This window comes from Erinaceus europaeus, chromosome 12 (genome assembly GCF_950295315.1).
Source record: "Erinaceus europaeus chromosome 12, mEriEur2.1, whole genome shotgun sequence".
Lineage (NCBI taxonomy): Eukaryota > Metazoa > Chordata > Mammalia > Eulipotyphla > Erinaceidae > Erinaceus > Erinaceus europaeus.
This window is the reverse complement of record NC_080173.1, coordinates 69,545,387-69,564,283: the sequence shown is the minus strand read 5'-3', so window position 1 is coordinate 69,564,283 and position 18,897 is coordinate 69,545,387. Positions and strand designations below refer to the sequence as shown.

Here is an 18,897-nt window from a genome sequence, read left to right as displayed (position 1 = left end):
ACATGTTGCAGTGCACAAGGGCCCAAGTTTGAGTCCCCCTTTCCCACCTGCAGAGGGGAAAGCTTCACAAGTGGTGAAGTAGTGCTGTAGGTGTCTCTCTGTCTCTTTCCCTATCACCCCCTTCCTTCTCAGTTTCTGGCTGTGTCTATCCAATAAATAAATAAAGATAATTTAAAAAGAAAAAGAGGAAACCTGGCAGTGATAGGACTGGATTTGCAAGCATGAGGTCTTGAGCTTGATCTTTGGTATCACATATGCCAGAATGTGACTTTCTCTTCTTCTCATGAAATAAATAAAATAAGTATGTGTGTTTGTGTGTGTGTGTGTGTGTGAGAGAGAGAGAGAGAGAGAGAGAGAGAGAGAGAGAGAGAGAGAGAAGAGGAGAGGAGAGGAGAGGAGAGGAGAGAGAAGGGTGAGTTGGGAGAACTATACCCTGTGTAGACCTTATTTGAAGAGACAGGAGTACTGAGCACTACACCACAGGGATGTGGGGATGACTAAATGATGATGTGTATGGAGAGCTTTTTTGCACAGATCTTGATAGATAGTGCTGTTGGTGCTTCTCTAAGCTTGTTTCTTTCCCCCTTTAGGCAGACAGGCTCAACTTGCTGGTTGGTGCCCAGGTGGCTGAGTTACCTGTATGATTAAGAGTCTCATTTTGTTGTGTCCCTGTTATGTGCCCTTCTTCCTGAGTTCTGTGATTAGCATGGTGCTCCTGCTTGGGGCATCTTCTATGCCCAGCATGTCTCTGTCCCATCACCCTGATCTCTTTCACATTCTTCCCAAATGTCCCAGTTCTTTCTCATCTCCTCCACCCTGGATTCTTGCTCCTTTGACATTGGAATTTGAGCTACTCCCCAAATTTGATCCCATCTTGGTGTGAATGGAGGAACAGAGAAGTAAATTTCAAATGGGATCTGAATGAGAGTGTGAGCCCAAGACCATCAGGGCTCCAAGTATTATAATTAGGAAGAGGAGGGAGCAGTAATGAAGGCACCAAAGATAGACTTAGTCATTCATTTACTTTTTTCTTGACAGTGAATAATAGTTCCCCAAACCCCAGGACTAAACTCACACATGTACAGAGATCTCTGACCTACAGAGTCAAGAAACAAACTCCTTCACAGGAATTTAGAATGGAGATAGAAAACCATGGTGGTCCTCCCCCAAGGCCTAAGTCAGAGGTCATGTGCTGGACCATATCTGAGCACCTGAGCCCCATTTGCTGGTCTGTCTCCAGTGACGCATGCCCAGGCTGGCATCAGTCTCAGCTTCCCCAAGAACAGAGGTGAGCAACTCCTACCCACCCCCTTTTCTCCTTGTACCCCAGAGTACTCACTGCTGTGTATTCAGCTCTTCCTTTAGTTTTGTTGGTGTATGTGTGTAGGGAAAACTAACTTTAAAAAATATATATTTATTTATTTATTCCCTTTTGTTGCCCTTGTTGGACAACTAGCTTTTTTGTTTTGTTTGTTTTAGTCTCTGTTTTTTTTTTTCACAGGTGGAATTAGCCTAGAATTTCATACTTAATGTCTTTTTACACTTCTTCAGGACATTATATAGGTTTGGGAATGCCTAAAGAGATTCTTTTTTTTTTTATTAGTGATTTAATCATGATTAACAAGATTGTAAAATAATAGGAGTATAATTGCATACAGTTCCCACCACTAGAGTTCTATATCCCATCCTTTCCATTGGAAGCTTCCTTATTCTTTATCCCTCTGGGAGTATGGATCAACAGTCTTCTTTTTTTTAAAAAAAAAAAGATTTTATTTATTTATTTATTCTTGAAGAAGATAAGAGGTAAGAAAATAAGAACCAGAAATCACTCTGGTACATGTGCTTCTGGGGATTGAACTTGGGACTTCATGCTTGAGAATCCAATGCTTTATCCATTGTACCACCTCCCAGACCACTGGACCAAAATTCTTTATGGGGTGCAGAATATGGAATGTCTGGCTTAGTAATTGCTTCTTGCTGGACATGGACATTATCAGGTCATTCCATACCCCCAGCCTGTTTCTATCTGGGGTATTGCTCTGGAGAAGTGAGACTTCAGAACACATTGTTAAGATTGTCTGCCCAGGAAGTCAGGATGGCATCATGGTAGTGTCTGCAACTTGATGGCTGAGGCTTCAGATGTCTTAGTTGTAGTCAGTGGATTCTGTTTAGGTCTTTAGTTATAGTTATTTGTTGTTTTTTGGAGAGGATCCCATTCTATTCCTGTTACTCTATGGCCACACCTCCCAGAAGTCTGACAACCAACTTTTTAATGTCACTGCACTACCAATATGCAGAGATAAGGGCCAAGGGAGTTAATAAGTCTATTGTAGGACTGCAATGACTGGGGAAAGTAGTTTTGGGTGGGGAGAAGGACCAGGAGGAGATATTATACTCAGCCTTGAGAAGTATACAAGGAAATACATATTTTACATGACAGGGGTATGGGGAAAGAGCCTTCAAAGAAGGGTAAGCTATATAGCTCCTGCCATGGGCAAAGGGAGTAGAATTTTTAATGTGTGTCTTTAATTATCCACTTCACATACAAACAGCAATATTCAACATGGCTGTCTGATTTCTACACTGTTCCTATTGTCCAAGGCCTTGAACTAAGGGTCACTTGGCTCTATTCCTATCATCCCACTATTTAAATTAGTTGATAGTGAAGTGTTTAAACAGTATCTGACACAAAGTAAATACCATAAAATTGTCTGTGAAAAAAAAAAAGAGGAAATAACTACACAGACTTGTGAGAGAACCAGTTGAAATCACCAGGCTCCCTTTCATAGCACAATTTTATTTTAAGCCATTTTTGGTGATCATTAGTCATTTATAATATTGTAGGATTACACAGTATAGTTCCATACCATATCCACCACAAAGTTTTGCCCATAGCACATTTTTATTTCAGCAGGGTCCCTGCAATGGGAAGGCAGATGCAATCTAGGTTGTCCTTAGGCCCCAGGGAATATACTGTTATGGCAAAGTCCCAGGAGCAAACAGAATCTGTCAGGTTAGGAGAGCACAGAAAAGCAAGAAAGGACTTTGATTTAGGCCAAGGTAACTCTCGGGGACTATCTGGAGCTGAGAGAGTTGACTGGAGAGGGCTAGGGGTGGTGCTGTAGCCTCTTCTTATATTCCCTGGGTTGTAGTGGTTGCACCGCTCCCAGATAACTGTGACTTAGAATCCAGGTTTCTGATAGTTTCCTTCACCCAGGCATCTCTGGGGTCAGCACAGATCTGTCGCCCCTTTTTAGTAAGGAAGCTGTGGGACAAGGAGGATGAAGGTGAGAAACAGAGACTCTTTATGCCTGAGGCTCCAGAATCCCGGATTCAATCCCCAGCACCACTGTAAGCCAGAGCTGAGCAGTGCTCTGGTGAGAAACAGTAACCAGGAGAAGAATTTTCTATTCTCTCTCTTTCTCTCTAGCATGAAATTCCCCACCTTCTTTCTACTGGCTTTGTCCTCTTGCAGAGAGAGAGAAAGAGAATTTGCCTGACTTCTCACTCTGACTGCCAGTCTGCTGCTTCCCAGGGGGGTCAATGAAGGTCCCACTATGAAGTCCCACTTTCATTCTTCAGTTTCCATCCAAAAGACCAGTTCTCATTACTGCCCAGAAGCCTCAACATCAAGCTGGGCTGTCCTCCTGCCACCCCTCAGCAGTCAGCCTCTTGCTCCCCTCTGTCAGTTTCTACTGCGTCTCACCTTTTGGACCCCATTCCCATTGCCAGTGAAGCTGTACTTACATGACGCCTGGCATGGAGCACTGGTCACTCGTCCATTCGTAACTTCTCAAGTGACGGAGTTGAATTTTCCGAGAGATGAAGGCTAAACAGCAGGAAACCTGTTTTTTTGGTAGTTCTGCAAAGTAAAGGGCTGTGTCATGTTGAGACTTTCCCTACAAAGACACTTATCAATCAGTCTGAATTTCTGCTTCTCAGAGCACTGGCGAGAGGGAGAGAGGGTGGTAGAGGTAGTGTGAGATAGTGGTGGAGTGTGGCCTGGCCCGTCTCTGGCTACCTGTCCCTTTTCTCTCTCACACATTATCCTCCTTTAGTAGTTCTCCTCCTGCCATTCCTTGCTCATCTGTCCTCAGGGTTGGGGTATGGCTGTCAGTTTCAAATTTATGACAGTCTTTGTGACTCAGGAATAAAAAAAAGTCAGAATTCCTGGGAATTCTCAAAGCCATAAGTTATTCTATATTTTTCATGACACTAAACTTTTGTGTTTTTAAATAATAATGGTTATATAGTACACAGTGAACCATTTTTCAATGAGATTGTACTGAATGTGTCTGTAAAAATCTTCAGAAATAAAAGTTGATTATTATCATGTCTCAATGTGCTGTAAAAAGATCATATATTCAGGGGGCTGGGTGGTAGCGCAGTGGGTTAAGCGCACATGGTGCGAAGCACAAAGACTGGCATAAGGAACCCGGTTCAAACCCCTGGCACCCCCACCTGCAGGGGGGCTGCTTCACAAGCGGCGATGCAGGTCTGCAGGTGTCTGTCTTTCTCTCCCCCTCTCTGTCTTCCCCTCCTCTCTCCATTTCTCTCTGTCGTATCCAACAACAACAACATCAGTAACAACAATAACAATAACCATAAAACAGGGACAACAAAATGGAAAAAAATGGCCTACAGGAGCAGTGGATTCATAGTGCAGGCACCAAGCCCCAGCAATAACCTTGGAGGATAAAACAAAATAAAACAAAACAACAGAAAGAAGCATTAACAAAAAACCAAGTGCCAAATAAAACATTCAAAATAGAAAAATATACCCATTTAATGTTTAAAATATAATTTAAAAACAGGAATCATTAATTGTACTACTTGTAATCTGTTTTTGTTTTGTAACAAACATTCTAGACAAGAGCATTTAAAATTTTTTCCTTTACTTTTTCCCCCTTCTTTTTGGTGCCAGGGATTGAACCCATGGCCTGACATATGTGAAGCATGTATGCAGCCATAGAGCTGCATCCCTGCCCCCTTACTAATCAGTAGTTGTAGATGATAAACAAATGGTAATAATTGGAATTATGGGAAAGCATTAGAGGGCTCTACAACTAATTTCAATCAAGATTGCAACATATGCATTCAACCAGATACACCACCACCCAGCCCCACTGATTAGCTTCTTTATGTTGGACACTAAGGGTCCATGAGGCTGTACTCAGAGAAAGGAGGAGGAATCCTACCTAGGTGTGGAGAGAGGCCCCTGGTAATGATGCTATTTTCCAGGGTACCCTAGACAACCTATTCAGGACCACCCACATTTCCTCCATAGTTCCCAGCCTCCTGCCCCTGTGTTCGCTTTGTTCAGAGGAATGGGCAGGTAGTAGCATGTCTCACCTTGGGCTTCCGAGTGGAGGGTGGCAATGGCGAGGAGGAATGCCAGGGCAACCAGGCTAACCTTCATCTTCTGGTGGGTGACCGGCTGTAGATACAGGGCTGGGATGAAGATTCCTGGCTTCTCTGACTCTTTGAAATCTAGATCCTGAGCCTCTTTTATAAGAGGTAACTGGTGAGGAAGTCACAAGATAGAAAAATATTGCATAGGAGTTTTGGTTTTTGGGAATCGTGACTGGTGACTTATCTAAAATATGGGAACTGAGTTTATTTATTCAAAAAAAGAATAGAGGATAGAGAATGACCATAGGTTTCATATTTGAGTTGCATCTTGAGGGCGTAGTGGGGAAACCCTGAAACCAAGGGGTGGAAAGTACCCCTTTCTCCCTGTGGTATATGAACTTCGATGCCTGAATTTGGTCTCAGCAACATTATGCCCCACCAGGACAGGGCTGTGGGGTCATGGACTGGAATCCCAGCTCAAGACCTGGATTCACTTGATGGGAACTGGGAGTGGGGAACAGGGTTTGAAGGAGATCCTGCGATGGCTGAATTTCACCATCCAGGATGCACTAGAACCCCAGAGCTAGACTGAACTGAAAGTCCTTGTCCCTGCCCAGCATAGAGAACTTGGTCAGATCCTTAAAAACCAAAGAGGTTTCTTAGCCATGACTGCCTTGGGGTTTAGGGTCAAGGGTCAAGTTCCTTCTGGGTTGAGTTGGGGGAACTGGAGATAGGGCAATGAGGCTGTGAGATATGATTTGTGCTTTGGCAGGTTGCAGGTGTTTTCATCCATTCCTTTCTCTGGAGGTGACTCAAGGACAGTACTCACTGGCACAGCTCCTGGGAGGGTTGTGGTTGTGTAGTGATTGGATCTGTGCTCCCTGCCTCCTGGAACATAACTTCATAGAGTACAATTGTAACTGGTCACCTTGAGTTTGTGTTGTAAGATCCCTGCTCAAAGATACCATAGAGGTTTGATGGCCATCAATCCTGGGATGACTGAAGTTACTAGGATATAGGACGTACTGTGCTAACACAGTTGAATTGATTACCTTACTGGGAATCAGACAGGCATGGCTATCTGCTACATCCACTCCTGCCATACTAGATTAAGTGCAGGTGTGTTTGTTTTCAAACTTTTTTTTTTTTTTTTTTTTTTTTACCAGAGCTGGTTTATGATGGTGTGGAGGATTGAATCTGGGACTTTGGAGCCTCCTGTACTTCAGGTAGATGTATTATCATAGAGTTTTTGTCTTTAGTGACTGACTTATTTCACATCATATAATATCCTCAAGTCCCATTTATTTTGTAGAACATGCCATAATTTCCTTTTCTTTTTAAGTTGTAAGTTTCATACAGTTCTCACCACTGAGTTTCATATCCCATCTTCCCTATTGGAAGCTTCCCTAGTCTGTATCCCTCTGGGATAAACTAAAATTCTTTATGGGGTGCAGAAGGTGGAACGTCTGACTTCTTCCATTTCTTCTCCTCCTCCTCCTTCTTCTTCCCCTTCTTCTTCTTCTTTTAAGATTTTATTTATTTATTTATGAATGAGGAAGGAGGAGAGAGAGAAAGAAAGAACCAGACATCACTCTGGTACATGTGCTGCTGGGGACTAAACTTGGGGCCTCATGCTTGAGAGTCCAGTGCTTTATCCACTGTGCCACATCCCAGACCACACATCTGACTTCTGTAATTGCTTCTATACTGGGCATGGATGTTGGCAGGCTGATTTATACTCCCAGCCTGTTTCTATCTTTCCCTAGTTGGGTAGTGCTCTGGAGAGGTGAGACTCTGGGACACATTGGTGAGGTTGTCTGCCCAAGGAAGTCAGGATGATATCTGCAATGTGGTAGCTGAAAGGCAGTAAGATATAAAGCAGGACAAATTGTCTAATAAGCAGGAACCCAAAGGAAGGAATAGAGCAGATGGAATTAGGGGGTCTTCATGTAGGAAGAAGCTAGGAATAGCTAGAAGCTATTTTAGATAAGTTCCAAGGGGCCCATGACTTTAGTAATTTTTGCCTGCATCTGGTAGCTAACATACAGATTGGGCTAAAAATATTGTTTGGGAAGATAGTGTCAGAGTTGAGACTAGGACAGGAGTAGCTCCCAAACATGAGGAATGTATATAAACACAATTAACAGTTTACCCCATCTATCTGATCTAGAACCCACATATATTCATATTTGAAAACCAGTTTTCAATTTGCATATATGCCCTTCATAATCATCATAGTCTTGCAAAGTCCAAGAGAAAGTTTGGGTACCACTTCTTTTTTTCTTTCTTTCTTCCTCTTCCTTCCTCCCTTCCTTTATTTATTTTTTTTGAAAGTTTGTTTGTTTTAGGCATCCATATCCCACGTATCAGTAAAACCACCCAGTAGTTATCTTTCACTTTTTTACTTATCTCACTTAGCACAATCACTTCCACATTCATTCATTTTATTTCAAATGATGCAATCTTGTCTTTTTGATTGTAGATTAGTGTTTAATTGAATACATATCCCAAAACTTCTGTTAATTTTTTAAAATTTTACCCCTCTGGGGTGATTTTTCAGATAGAGACAGAAATAAAGAGATAGATAGAAAGATAGATAGAACATGGAGATTGGGTGGTGAGAATTGTGTGGAGTTGTACCCCCCATCATATGATTTTGTTAATGTCTCCTTTCTTAAATAAATAAAAAAGAAAAAAGAAAGAAAGAAAGAAAGATAGGTAGATAGATAGATAGATAGATAGATAGATAGATAGATAGATAGATAATAAGAGAGACCACAACACTGAACTCCAGTGTGATGGGGACTGGGCTCAAACCTGGGTTGTGCACATGGCAAAGCAGCACACTATCCAAGCAAGCTGTTTTGCTGGTCTATCACATAAACTTTTATTTAAAGATCTATTTATTTGTTTTATTTTAAAAATATTTATTTATTTATTCCATTTTTTGCCCTTGTTGTTTTATTGTTGTAGTTATTATTGTTGCTTTTATTGTTGTTGTCGTTATTGGACGGGACAAAGAGAAACAGAGAGATGAGGGGAGGATAGAGAGGGGAGGCTAGAGAAAGATAGACACCTGCAGACCTGCTTCACCGCCTGTAAAGCGACTCCCCTGAAGGTGGGGAGCTGGGGGCTTGAACCGGGACCCTTACACCGGTCCTTGTACTTTGCTCCACCAGTGCTTAACCCGCTGCGCTACTGCCCAAGTCCCTATTTATATTTTTTTTAACTAAATCACTGCTCAACTTTGTCTTATGGTGGTGCCAGTGATTGAACCTGGAGACCTCAGAAACCAGGCATGAAAGTCTTTTTGCATAACTATTATGCCCCCTAGTTATCTATTGTTGGATATTTAGGTTGCTTTCATGTTGGTTATTGTAAATAAAATAGTTATGAACTTAGAAGCTCAAATTAGTGGTTACTGAAAAATAGTTTTTAAAAAAATTTTTATTTATAAAAAGGAAGCATTGACAAAACCATAGTATAAGAGGGGTACAACTTTGCACAATTCCCACCACCAGAACTCCGTATCCTATCCCCTCCCTTGATAGCTTTCCTATTCTTTATCCCTCTGGAAGTATGGACCCAAGTTCATTGTGGGATGCAGAAGGTGGAAGGTCTGGCTTCTGTAATTGCTTCCCCGCTGAACATGGGCATTGACTGGTTGATCCATACTCCCAGCCTGTCTTTCTCTTCCCTAGTGGGGAAGGGCTCTGGGGAAGCAGAGCTTCAGGGCACATTGGTGGGGTTGTCTGTCCAGGGAAGTCTGGTCGGCATCATGCTGGCATCTGGAACCTGGTGGTTGACAAGAGAGTTAACATACAAAGCCAAACAAATTGTTGACCAATCATGGACCTAAAGGCTGGAATAGTGCAGATGAAGAGTTGGGGGAGGGGTTCCTCCATTTTGTAGATAGATATTAGGTATATTTTACTTAAATTCCAAAGAGCCTGTGGCTATACTAGTTTTTTTTGTTTTACCCCTGAGACTGAAATCTGATATGCCAGTGGATCCAAGTTATTGTCTGGGGAGATGATGTCATAGCTGGAAAAAGGACCAGAAAACTGGATCAGGGAAAAGAGTAGATCCCTAATATGGAAAAGAGGTATAAATATTGTTGACTGTAAACCCCATCGATTTGATGTGATCTGGGGCCCATAATTAGCTTAGGAGCCTATATAATCTCTACATCCCTGTAGGTCTGAGCTCACTTTCTGTGGTCATGACAGGAACATTCCAAGCTGCCCCAATATCGACCCATCTTCCTCAAGTGTAGCATACAGTATGTTGTCCATCCTTCCTTCAGAGGATGGAACATTCTCTACCGTTGTTGATCCAAGTTGAGGGCAAGGTCCTAAGCGATGCCCACAAAGGGGTCTATTGTGTTGTTCCTGATGGAACAATAGAGAAGGACTTATATATTCAAGGTCTAGGCCCATTATGTCTGTTTGGGAATCTCAGGACTCCCCAAATAGGGCCCTAGCTGATGGGGTGGCCTGATAGTGACTAAAGAGTCATCATTAAAGTATGCCAGTCTCTATCCCTTATTCAGCTTTTGTAGTCCTTGCTTGCTACGGTTAGCTTTGGAGTGAGTGAGAGAACTGTAATAGGAAGTAAGTGAGGAGGATATCTAAGTCTAATTAGATACTATTTCATTAGGAACTTTATACTGACTCACTGCAGACTATTGTGTACTTTTGCTTTCAGGTATACATTTTGCCCTAATTTATGGATACATGTGAACATATGTTCTATCTCATGGGACCTGGTCTATATCTAGGTTTTAGTTTTTATCTAGGTTTTGTTATGAAGTGAACCTCCTGGAATGGAATTAGAGAATACCATGAAAGGAAAGGACTCACCTGAGTAATGAGGGTGAAGGGTTGGAATTCCATGCCTGAATTCTCTGGACACAGTCTGAAGTGAAGCATGCTGAGGTGGTACTCATTGCATTGATTAGGCTGGGATCAGTGGATGCAATATCATTTGGTATGATTTGAGAGAAGCATGCAGGAAAGTGAGCCCCACCCTAGAGGTTCCAGGACTGAGGGAAATATAGGCTTCATAGTGGAAATGTGAGGTTCCTGCTGTCTTAGGGCTCAAGAAGACAATAGACAGTTATTGTTATAATCACATTATTTGGTAATTGGATTAATTTTGAAAAATCCCTTTGTTAAGATTTGCTGTATCATTTACAAAATCACCATAATTTATGTCCTTTGACATTATTTGTATATAGCTGTGCCACCGGTTGCTTCTGTTCTCCCTGGACTAAACTTTTAAGAGAGTCAACATATCAAAGACTCAGCCTATATATTAAAAAGACTCAGTCTGTTTGAGACATTCAATCAGTTTTTTCCCTCTCTTATTACTTAAATAGTGATTTATATGACTACAAATTAATAGGAGTGTACATAAACACCATTCCCACCACCAGAAGTCTGTGTCCCACCCCCTTCCTTTCCCCCCTCCCCCCACCCCATGAAGCTGAACATCCACCCTCACCCTCCACCCAGGGTTTTTGCTTGGTGCCCTACTAAAAATTTAGTCAGATCCTGCTTTGAGTTTCCCTTTCTGTTATTCTTTCTCAACTTCTGTTTATGAGTGGTATCATCCCATACTTGTCTTTATCTTTCTGACTTAGTTCACTTAACATAATTCCTTCTAGCTCCATCCAAGATGGGTCAAAGAAGGTGGGTTCATTGTTCTTAATAGCTGCGTAGTATTCGATTGTGTATATATACCACAGCTTTCTCAGTCACTCATCTGTTGTTCGGCATCTGGGTTGCTTCCAGGTTTTAGCTATTACAAATTGTGCTGCTATGAATATAGGTGTACACATATCTTTTTGGTTGGGTGTTATGGAGTCCTTGGAGTATATACCCAGGAGAGGAATTACTGGGTCATAAGGAAGGTCCATGTCTAGCCTTGTGAGTGTTCGCCAGACTGCTCTCCTCAGAGATTGGATCAATTTACATTCTCCACCAGCCGTGCAGAAGGGTTCCTCTGTTCCCACAGCCTCTCCAACATTTGCTGTTGCTGTCCTTTTTGATGTATGCCATTCTCACAGGAGTGAGGTTGTATCTCAATGTTGTCTTTATTTGCATTTCTCTGACAATCAGTGACCTGGAGCAATTTTCATATGTTTATTAGTCTTTTGGATCTCTTCTGTAGTGAATGTTTTATTTATATCCTCTGCCCATTTTTGGATGGGGTCATTTGCTTTTTTGTTGCTAAGTTTGCTGAGTTCTTTGTATATTTTGGTTATTAGTCTCTTGTCTGATGTATGGCATGTGAAGATCGTCTTCCATTCTGTTAGGGGTCTCTTTGTTTGTGTGATAGTTTCTTTGGCTGTGCAGAAGCTTTTCAATTTGATGTAGTCCCATTGGTTTGTTTCTGCTTTAGTCTTCCTTGCAACTGGGTTTGTTTCATCAAAGTTATCCTTGAGGTTTAGGTGGGAAAGTGTTCCACCAATGTTTTCCTCTAAGTATTTGATAGTTTCTGGTCTAACATCCAGATCCTTGATCCATTTGGAGTTGATTTTTATTTCTGGTGAGATAAGGTGGTTCACTTTCATTTTTCTGCATGTTTAAACCCAGTTTTCCCAGCACCATTTATTGAAGAGAGCCTCCTTCCTCCATTTAATACTTTGGCCCCCCCTTATCAAAGATTAGATATCCATAGGTTTAGTTCTGGGCTTTCAATTCTGTTCCACTGGTCTGTGTGCCTAGTTTTGTTCCAGTACCAGGCTGTTTTGATGATGATGGCCTTATAATATAGTTTGAGATCTGGGAGTGTGATGCCTCCATTTCTGGGGCTTTTTTGTCATCAAGATTATTTTGGCAATTCTAGATGTTTTCTGGTTCCAGATAAATGATTGTAGTTTTTTTCTATTCTCTTACAGAAGCTTGGTGGAACTTTGATGGGTATTGTGTTAAATTTGTATATGAATCTGGGGAGAATATTCATTTTTATGGTATTTATTCTTCCAATTCATGAGCATGGGATGTCTTTCCATTTCTTGGTATCACTTTCTATTTCCATGAATAGTGACTCATAATTTTCAGTATACACATCTTGCACTTCTTTGGTCAGTTTTATTCCTAGGTATTTTATTGTTTTTGCTGCAACAGTAAATGGGAGTGATTTCTGGTTGTCTTCTTCAGATTATTGTTTGCATAAAGACATACTACTGATTTTTGTACATTGATTTTGTAGCCTGACACCTTGCTATATTGCCTAATAACTTCCAGTGGGATGCATTGGATCGACCTTCTTGTGGTGCATCCCGTGAGTACCCATTCATTGGGGAAACTGACGATCCTTCCTAGCCGACTGAATCCACATGGATCCCAGTCACTTTCAAACCCAGCAACAAGCAGCTCCTGACAGCTTTCAACCTGACCTGTTGACTGGCTACAGAAGAAGGGAAAACGCTAGAAGAAGAATAACTTCCAGTAGTTTTCTGCTGGATTCTTTAGGCTTTTCTATGTATACTATCATATCATCTGCAATAGTGAGAGCTTGACTTCTTCCCTTCCAATCTGTATTCCTTTGATTTCTTTCTCTGTCTGATTGCTAAGACAAGAACTTCCAATACTATGTTGAAGAATAATGTTGATAGTGGACAGCCTTGTCTAGTCCCTGATCTGAGGGGGAATGCTTTCAGCTTCTGTCCATTGAGTATGGTGTTGGCTGTAGGTTTGCTATAGATGGGCTCTACTATCTTGAGGAATTTCCCATCTATTCCCATTTTTTTTGTAGAGTTTTTGAGCATGAATGGGTGTTGGATTTTGTCAAAGGTTTTCTCTGCATCTATTGAGGTAATCATGTGGTTTTTGGTTTTGCTTTTATTGATGTGGTGAATGACATTGATTGACTTACGTATGTTGGACCAGCCTTGCATTCATGGGATAAATCCCACTTGGTTGTGATGAACAATCTTTTTGATATACTGCTGTATCTGGTTGGCCAGGATCTTGTTCAATATTTTGACATCTGTGTTCTTCAAAGATATTGGTCTGTAGTTTTCCTTTTTTGTGTGTTCCTATCTGCTTTTGGTATCACGGTGATGTTGGCTTCATAGAAGGTGAAAGGGAATGTTCCTGTTTCTTCAATCTTGTGGAAAAGCTTTAAAGTATGGGTATTAACTGTTTCCTGAAGGTTTTGTAGAATTCATTTGTGAAGCCATCTGGTCCAGGACTCTTGTTGTTGGGAAGTTTTTTTTTTTATATTTTTAAAATTTTATTTATTTCCTTTTGTTGCCCTTGTTGTTTTATTGTTGTAGTTATTATTGTTGTTGTCGTCATTGTTGGATAGGACAGAGAGAAATGGAGAGAGGAGGGGAAGACAGAGAGGAGGAGAGAAAGATAGACACCTGCAGACCTGCTTCACCTGCAGGTGGGGAGCCGGGGTTCGAACCGGGATCCTTATGCTGGTCCTTGTGCTTTGCGCCACCTGCGCTTAACCCGCTGCGCTACAGCCCGACTCCCTGTTGGGAAGATTCTTAAGAACTATTTTGATTTCTGTGATTGGTGCATTTAGGTTTTGTAGTTCTTCTTGGTTCAGTTTTGGAAGGGCATATGTTTCTAGGAATTCTTCCATTTCCCCCAGATTCTCTAGCTTGGTGGTGTATAGTTCTTCATAGAAGTTTAGCATGATTTTCTGGATATCTGTTGTGTCAGTTGTGATATCTCCTCTATCATTTACAGTTATATTTATTTGAGTCTTCTCCCCCCCCCCTTTTTTAGTGAGTCTGGCTAGTGGTTTGTCAATCTTGTTTAATTTTTTCAGAGAACCAACATTTGTCTTCATTGATCTTTTGTATGTTTTTCTTATTTTCAATGTTGTTTATTTCTGCCCTAATTTTAGTGATTTCTGTCCTTTTGGTTGCTTTAGGGTTCCTTTGTTCCTCTTCCTCTAAGTCCTTACAGTGTGCAGTAAGGTCGTTTATTTGTGCTTTTTCTTGTTCTTTAATATGTGGTTGTATGGCTATGAGTTTCCCTCTCAATACTGCTTTAGCTGTGTCCCAAATATTTTGATAGCTTGTGTCTTCATTTTCATTTGTTTCCAGGAACATTTGAATTTCTTGCTTGCGTGTCTCTCTGACCCAGTGGTTCTTAAGTAGTATGCTGTTTAGTTTCCAAATTCTGTGACTTTTAGTAATTTTCTGTTTGCTGTTAAATGTTAGCTTTATTCCACTGTGGTCTGAGAAGATACTTGGGATGATTTCACTGCTCTTGAATTTGTTGATGCTGTTTTTGTGGCTTAACATGTGGTCTATCTTTGAGTATGTGCTGTGTTGATTTGAAAAGAATGTGTATTCCAGTTTTGGGGGGTGAAGAATTCTGAAAATGTCCATTAGGTGTAGTTTGTCCACCTCTTCATTTAATTCTCTTGTTTCTTTGTTCATTCTCTGCTTCATTGATCTGTCTAAGTGTGAAAGTGGGATATTAAAGTCTCCCACTATTATTGTTATTACTATTGATGTATTTTTGTAGTTCTTTCAGTAGGTGTTTGATGTATTTAGATGGTCCCTCATTGGGTGCATAGATGTTAATAATTGTTAAATCTTCTTGGTTGATTGATCCTCTAATCATTATGTAATAGCCTTGCCTATCTTTTATTACTTTATTTAATTTAAAGTCTATGTGTCAGAGATGAGAATGGCTGTTCCTGCCTTTTTTTGTGGTCCATTAGCCTGTTTGATAGTTTTCCATCCTTTCACTTTAAGTCTGTGTTTGTCTTGTTGGGTCAGTTGGGATTCTTGCAAGCAGCATATGGTTGGGTTGTATTTTCTGATCCATCCTCCCACTCTGTGCCTTTTAATGGGCAAGTTTAAGCCATTGACATTTATTGATATTATGGATTTAATGTATTGAAGTGCCATTATTCAACAATTTTTATTTGCTGTGATATATGGCAAGTATTATGGTGATGTTCTTATTTATAAAAGGTCTTTTAGAACCTCTTTCAGGGCAGGGTTGGTGATGGTTGCCTCCTTTAACTGTTGTCTGTGTGAGAAGGTTTTGATTCCTCCATCTAGTTTGAATGAAAGTCTAGCAGGATATATTATCCTTGGTTGAAACCCTTTTTTCATTCAGGGATCAATAGATATCTTGCCATTCTCTTATGGCTTTTAAAGTTTGAGTGGAGAAGTCTGCTGATAATCTTATGGGTTTTCCCCTGTATGTGACTTTTTGTTTTTCTCTTGCGGCCTTTAGGATCCTTTCTTTATCCTTACTTCTTTTCATTGTAACTATAATATGTCTTGGTGTCTTCAGGTCTGGGTTGATTCTGTTTGGGATTCTCTGGGCATCTTGAATCTTAATGTCCTTTCTGTTGTTTAGGTCTGGGAAGTTTTCTTTTATTATTTCCTGTAGAATGTTTACTTCTCCTTCCTCTCTTTCTTCCTCTGGCAGGCCAATTATATGAATGTTAGTTCTTTTGAGATCATCCCATATGTCTCTGTTGTTGTTTTCAGTGTCTCTAAGTCTCTTTTTGAGCTCTTTTACCTCTTAGCTTTCTCTAGCTCATCCTCTGTCTGGCTAATTCTGTTTTCTGTTTCTGTTAGCCTACTTTCCCTTCCCTCAGCTTCTTTCTTCAGTTCTGTTATAGTATTAGCTTATTCTGCTAATTGACCTTTTAGTTCAGCTATCTCAGCTTTCAGTTCTCTAATTACCTCAAGGTAGCTAGTATTTTCCTTGAGGGTCTCATCTGTGTTTCCCTAATTCTGATAGCTCTTTCCTCCATAGTTGTCTTCATTTCTGTGATTATTAGGTTTACTATTGTTTGCATACTTTTCTTTTTTCTTTTTCTTTTTTATTTAAGAAAGGATTAATTAACAAAACCATAGGGTAGGAGGGGTACAACTCCACACAATTTCCACCACCCAATCTCCATATCCCACCCCCTCCCCTGATAGCTTTCCCATTCTCTATCCCTCTGGGAGCATGGACTCAGGGTCATTGTGGGTTGCAGAAGGTAGAAGGTCTGGCTTCTGTAATTGCTTCCCCACTGAACATGGGCATTCACTGGTCGGTCCATGTTCCCAGTCTGCCTCTCTCTTTCCCTAGTAGTGTGGGTCTCTGGGGAAGTGGAGCTCCAGGACACATTGGTGGGGTCTTCAGTCCAGGGAAGCCTGGCTGGAATCCTGATGACATCTGGAACCTAGTGACTGAAAAGAGAGTTAACATACGAAGCCAAACAAATTGTTGATCACTCATGGACCCAAAGCTTGGAATAGTGGAGAGGATGCATACTTTTCTTATCTATGGTTACTTCTGACAGATTTGGAGTTTCTTCTGGGCTACTGTCTTAATTCATTGTGGTAGAAGTTTTATTTGCTCTTGATTTAACAGTTATTTTTTTATTGATGTGTTTTTTATTTTTCTGTTCTGTTATTCTTCCTTTGTTGTGTTTTGAGTACAAGCCACACTATACTAAATACCTTTATGACAAATGCAGTCACTAACCTCAGAAATTACAACAATAGTAACTGAAGCAAGGATTGATGCAGTTTAACCAACACCAGTTAGCTAAACAACACTTCCAGTCCAAGGAAAAAATAGCAACCAAATCCAAAAGAAAAAGAAAGCAAAAGGAGAAAAGGGAAAGCAAGAATAGACAATTATGCAAATCTACTGTCCACTGAATATTCTATGGATAGCAAGAGGAGAAAAGGAAGTAGAGAAGAGAGAAACACATAGAGAGTCCACTCTGAGTCAGATTTCTTCCCCAAAATAATTCACAAACAAGTATCAGTGAATTCAGAAAACAAAAGAAGGAGGAAGGGAGAAAAGAAGACAAGAACAAGAAGGAAAAAAGATCAGTGAAAAGAACGATTTTTTTTTTTCTGAATTAGCTAAGAGGAGGGAAAAAGGAGAGGAGAGTGGAGGAAAGAGGTAGAGTGAAACGAGTTCCTCTCACAATTGACAGGACACCCAGTCACCTAGCAATGGACAAAACAATAACAGTTAATTTTGGTCAACCTGAAGAAGGAGGGGAGAAAAGGGGCACACATATATAATAGTAATAATAAAATAGAATAGAGTAAAAAACCCTAGCAGTCAGTCTGCCTTGTGGATGGCTCCAGATTGGCTCAGGCAGCCTGAGCAAAAGCAGCCAATTGTAAGAAGTACTCCCCCCCCCAAAAAAAAAAAAAAAAAACCCTTCAAGTAGTCTTTCCCAGGCAGGGGTGAGGCTCTGATTAGTCAGATATTTTGTCACTCAAATAGAGCTCCAGCCACTTAGACAAAAAAAAAAAAAAAAAAAAGAGAGAGAGAGAGAGAGAGAGAGAAGGAAAGCAAAAAGGGAAAGGATTGGAATGACACCCCTGGTGAGCCAGGAATCTTGGTAAAGAAAATAGCTCAGCGGGAAGCCTGCTAGGAGCAGCTGTCCAGTCTAGTTCTGGGGTGGGGGGAGGGGTGAGCTTCAGAAATAATAAAAAATTTCCTTTCTTTTTCCTCCATTTTCTAACCCAAGAATGAGCTATAGGACCCCTCCTTGGTGTCACATGTAGGACCCCTTATTCACCCTCCTGCTGACAGCTCAGTATCCTACCCTATCTAGCAAATCCTAGGTCACAAGCTACTGCTTGTTGTAGCTCATGCCAGCAGCAAGTCGCTATCTTGGCTCTGCCCCCCTTTTTTTTTTTAATCTCCAGGTTTATTGGTGGGGCTTTGTGCCTGCACTATGAATCCACTGCTCCTGGAGTCTATTTTTTTCAGTTTGTTGCACTTGTTTTTTTATTGTTGCTATCATTACTGTTGTTGTTAGTATTATTGTTATTGCTGTCAGATAAGACAGAGAAAAATCAAGAGAGGAGGGGGAGACAGAGAGGAGGAGAGTTAGACAGACACCTGCAGACCTGCTTTACCTCTTATGAAGTGACCCCCCTGCAGGTGGGAAGCTGAGGGCTTGAACTGGGATTCTTGAGCTGGTCCTTGAGCTTCGCACCATGTGCACTTAACCCATTGTGCCACTGCCCAGTGCCCCTGAAAAATAGTTTTTGGAGTTTAGTTCTAACAGAAGGAGGAGAGCTTCTAGTATAGTTGGTGGCATTGCTTTTAGATCTGTAATTCATCACTTGTGAGATATGTGTGGAAATTTTGAATGGTTTAAATAAACTTTTTTTCAAACACTTCCAAACACCATAATAATTGAATTTATTTTCAGGTTTTATTTATTTATTTATTCCCCTTTTGTTGCCCTTGTTGTTTTTATTGTTGTTGTAGTTATTATTTTTGTTTTTATTGATGTTGTCATTTTTGGATACGACAGAGAGAAATGGAGAGAGGAGGGGAAGACAGAGAGAGGGAGAGAAAGACACCTGTAGTCCTGCTTCACTGCTTGTGAAGCGACTCCTCTGCAGATGGGGAGCCAGGGGCTCTAACTGAGATCCTTATGCTGGTCCTTGTGCTTCGCACCATGTATGCTTAACCCGATGCGCTACTGCCCGATTCCCTTAATTAAACTTTTAAAGTCATACCTGGGAACCAGGAACTAGCTCACCTTTACCATGTATGATGACATGGGTTCAAGTCC

The 18,897-nt window shown here is 40.9% G+C and overlaps 2 protein-coding genes and 1 long non-coding RNA gene across 3 annotated transcripts in view; all 3 read right to left on the bottom strand.

Moving 5' to 3' along the window:
• The window catches only part of LOC103108121 (C-C motif chemokine 15-like), a 290,207-nt gene that overhangs the window by 15,580 nt on the left and 255,730 nt on the right, over positions 1-18,897 (bottom strand). The gene's annotated exons all lie outside the window — the stretch shown is intronic.
• Positions 1-18,897, bottom strand: part of LOC132541738 (uncharacterized) — a 29,075-nt gene that overhangs the window by 6,472 nt on the left and 3,706 nt on the right. Inside the window, exon 3 of the long non-coding RNA XR_009552835.1 lies at positions 18,230-18,347. This is a non-coding gene — a long non-coding RNA (uncharacterized LOC132541738). The remainder of the gene's footprint in view (positions 1-18,229; positions 18,348-18,897) is intronic.
• Positions 2,778-6,455, bottom strand: LOC132541785 (regakine-1-like). Its single transcript, XM_060202481.1, has 4 exons — positions 6,405-6,455; positions 5,353-5,521; positions 3,748-3,862; positions 2,778-3,265 (listed from the first exon to the last, which is right to left on the bottom strand). Exons 1-4 carry the CDS (start codon positions 6,453-6,455, stop codon positions 3,133-3,135), a joined length of 468 nt encoding a protein of 155 aa, XP_060058464.1. The 3' UTR covers positions 2,778-3,132.

What these genes read in the sequence shown, in the direction of transcription:
- LOC132541785 (XM_060202481.1), bottom strand. Translation starts at nt 6,455, where the DNA reads ATGGCAGGAGTGGATGTAGCAGATAGCCATGCCTGTCTGATTCCCAGT. An exon ending in CCTGTCTGATTCCCAGTAAG is followed by an intron (nt 5,522 to 6,404) that starts GTAATCAATTCA and finishes CTTCCTCACCAG; the next exon opens with TTACCTCTTATAAAAGAGGC. An exon ending in TGCTCCATGCCAGGCGTCAT is followed by an intron (nt 3,266 to 3,747) that starts GTAAGTACAGCT and finishes CTTGTCCCACAG; the next exon opens with CTTCCTTACTAAAAAGGGGC.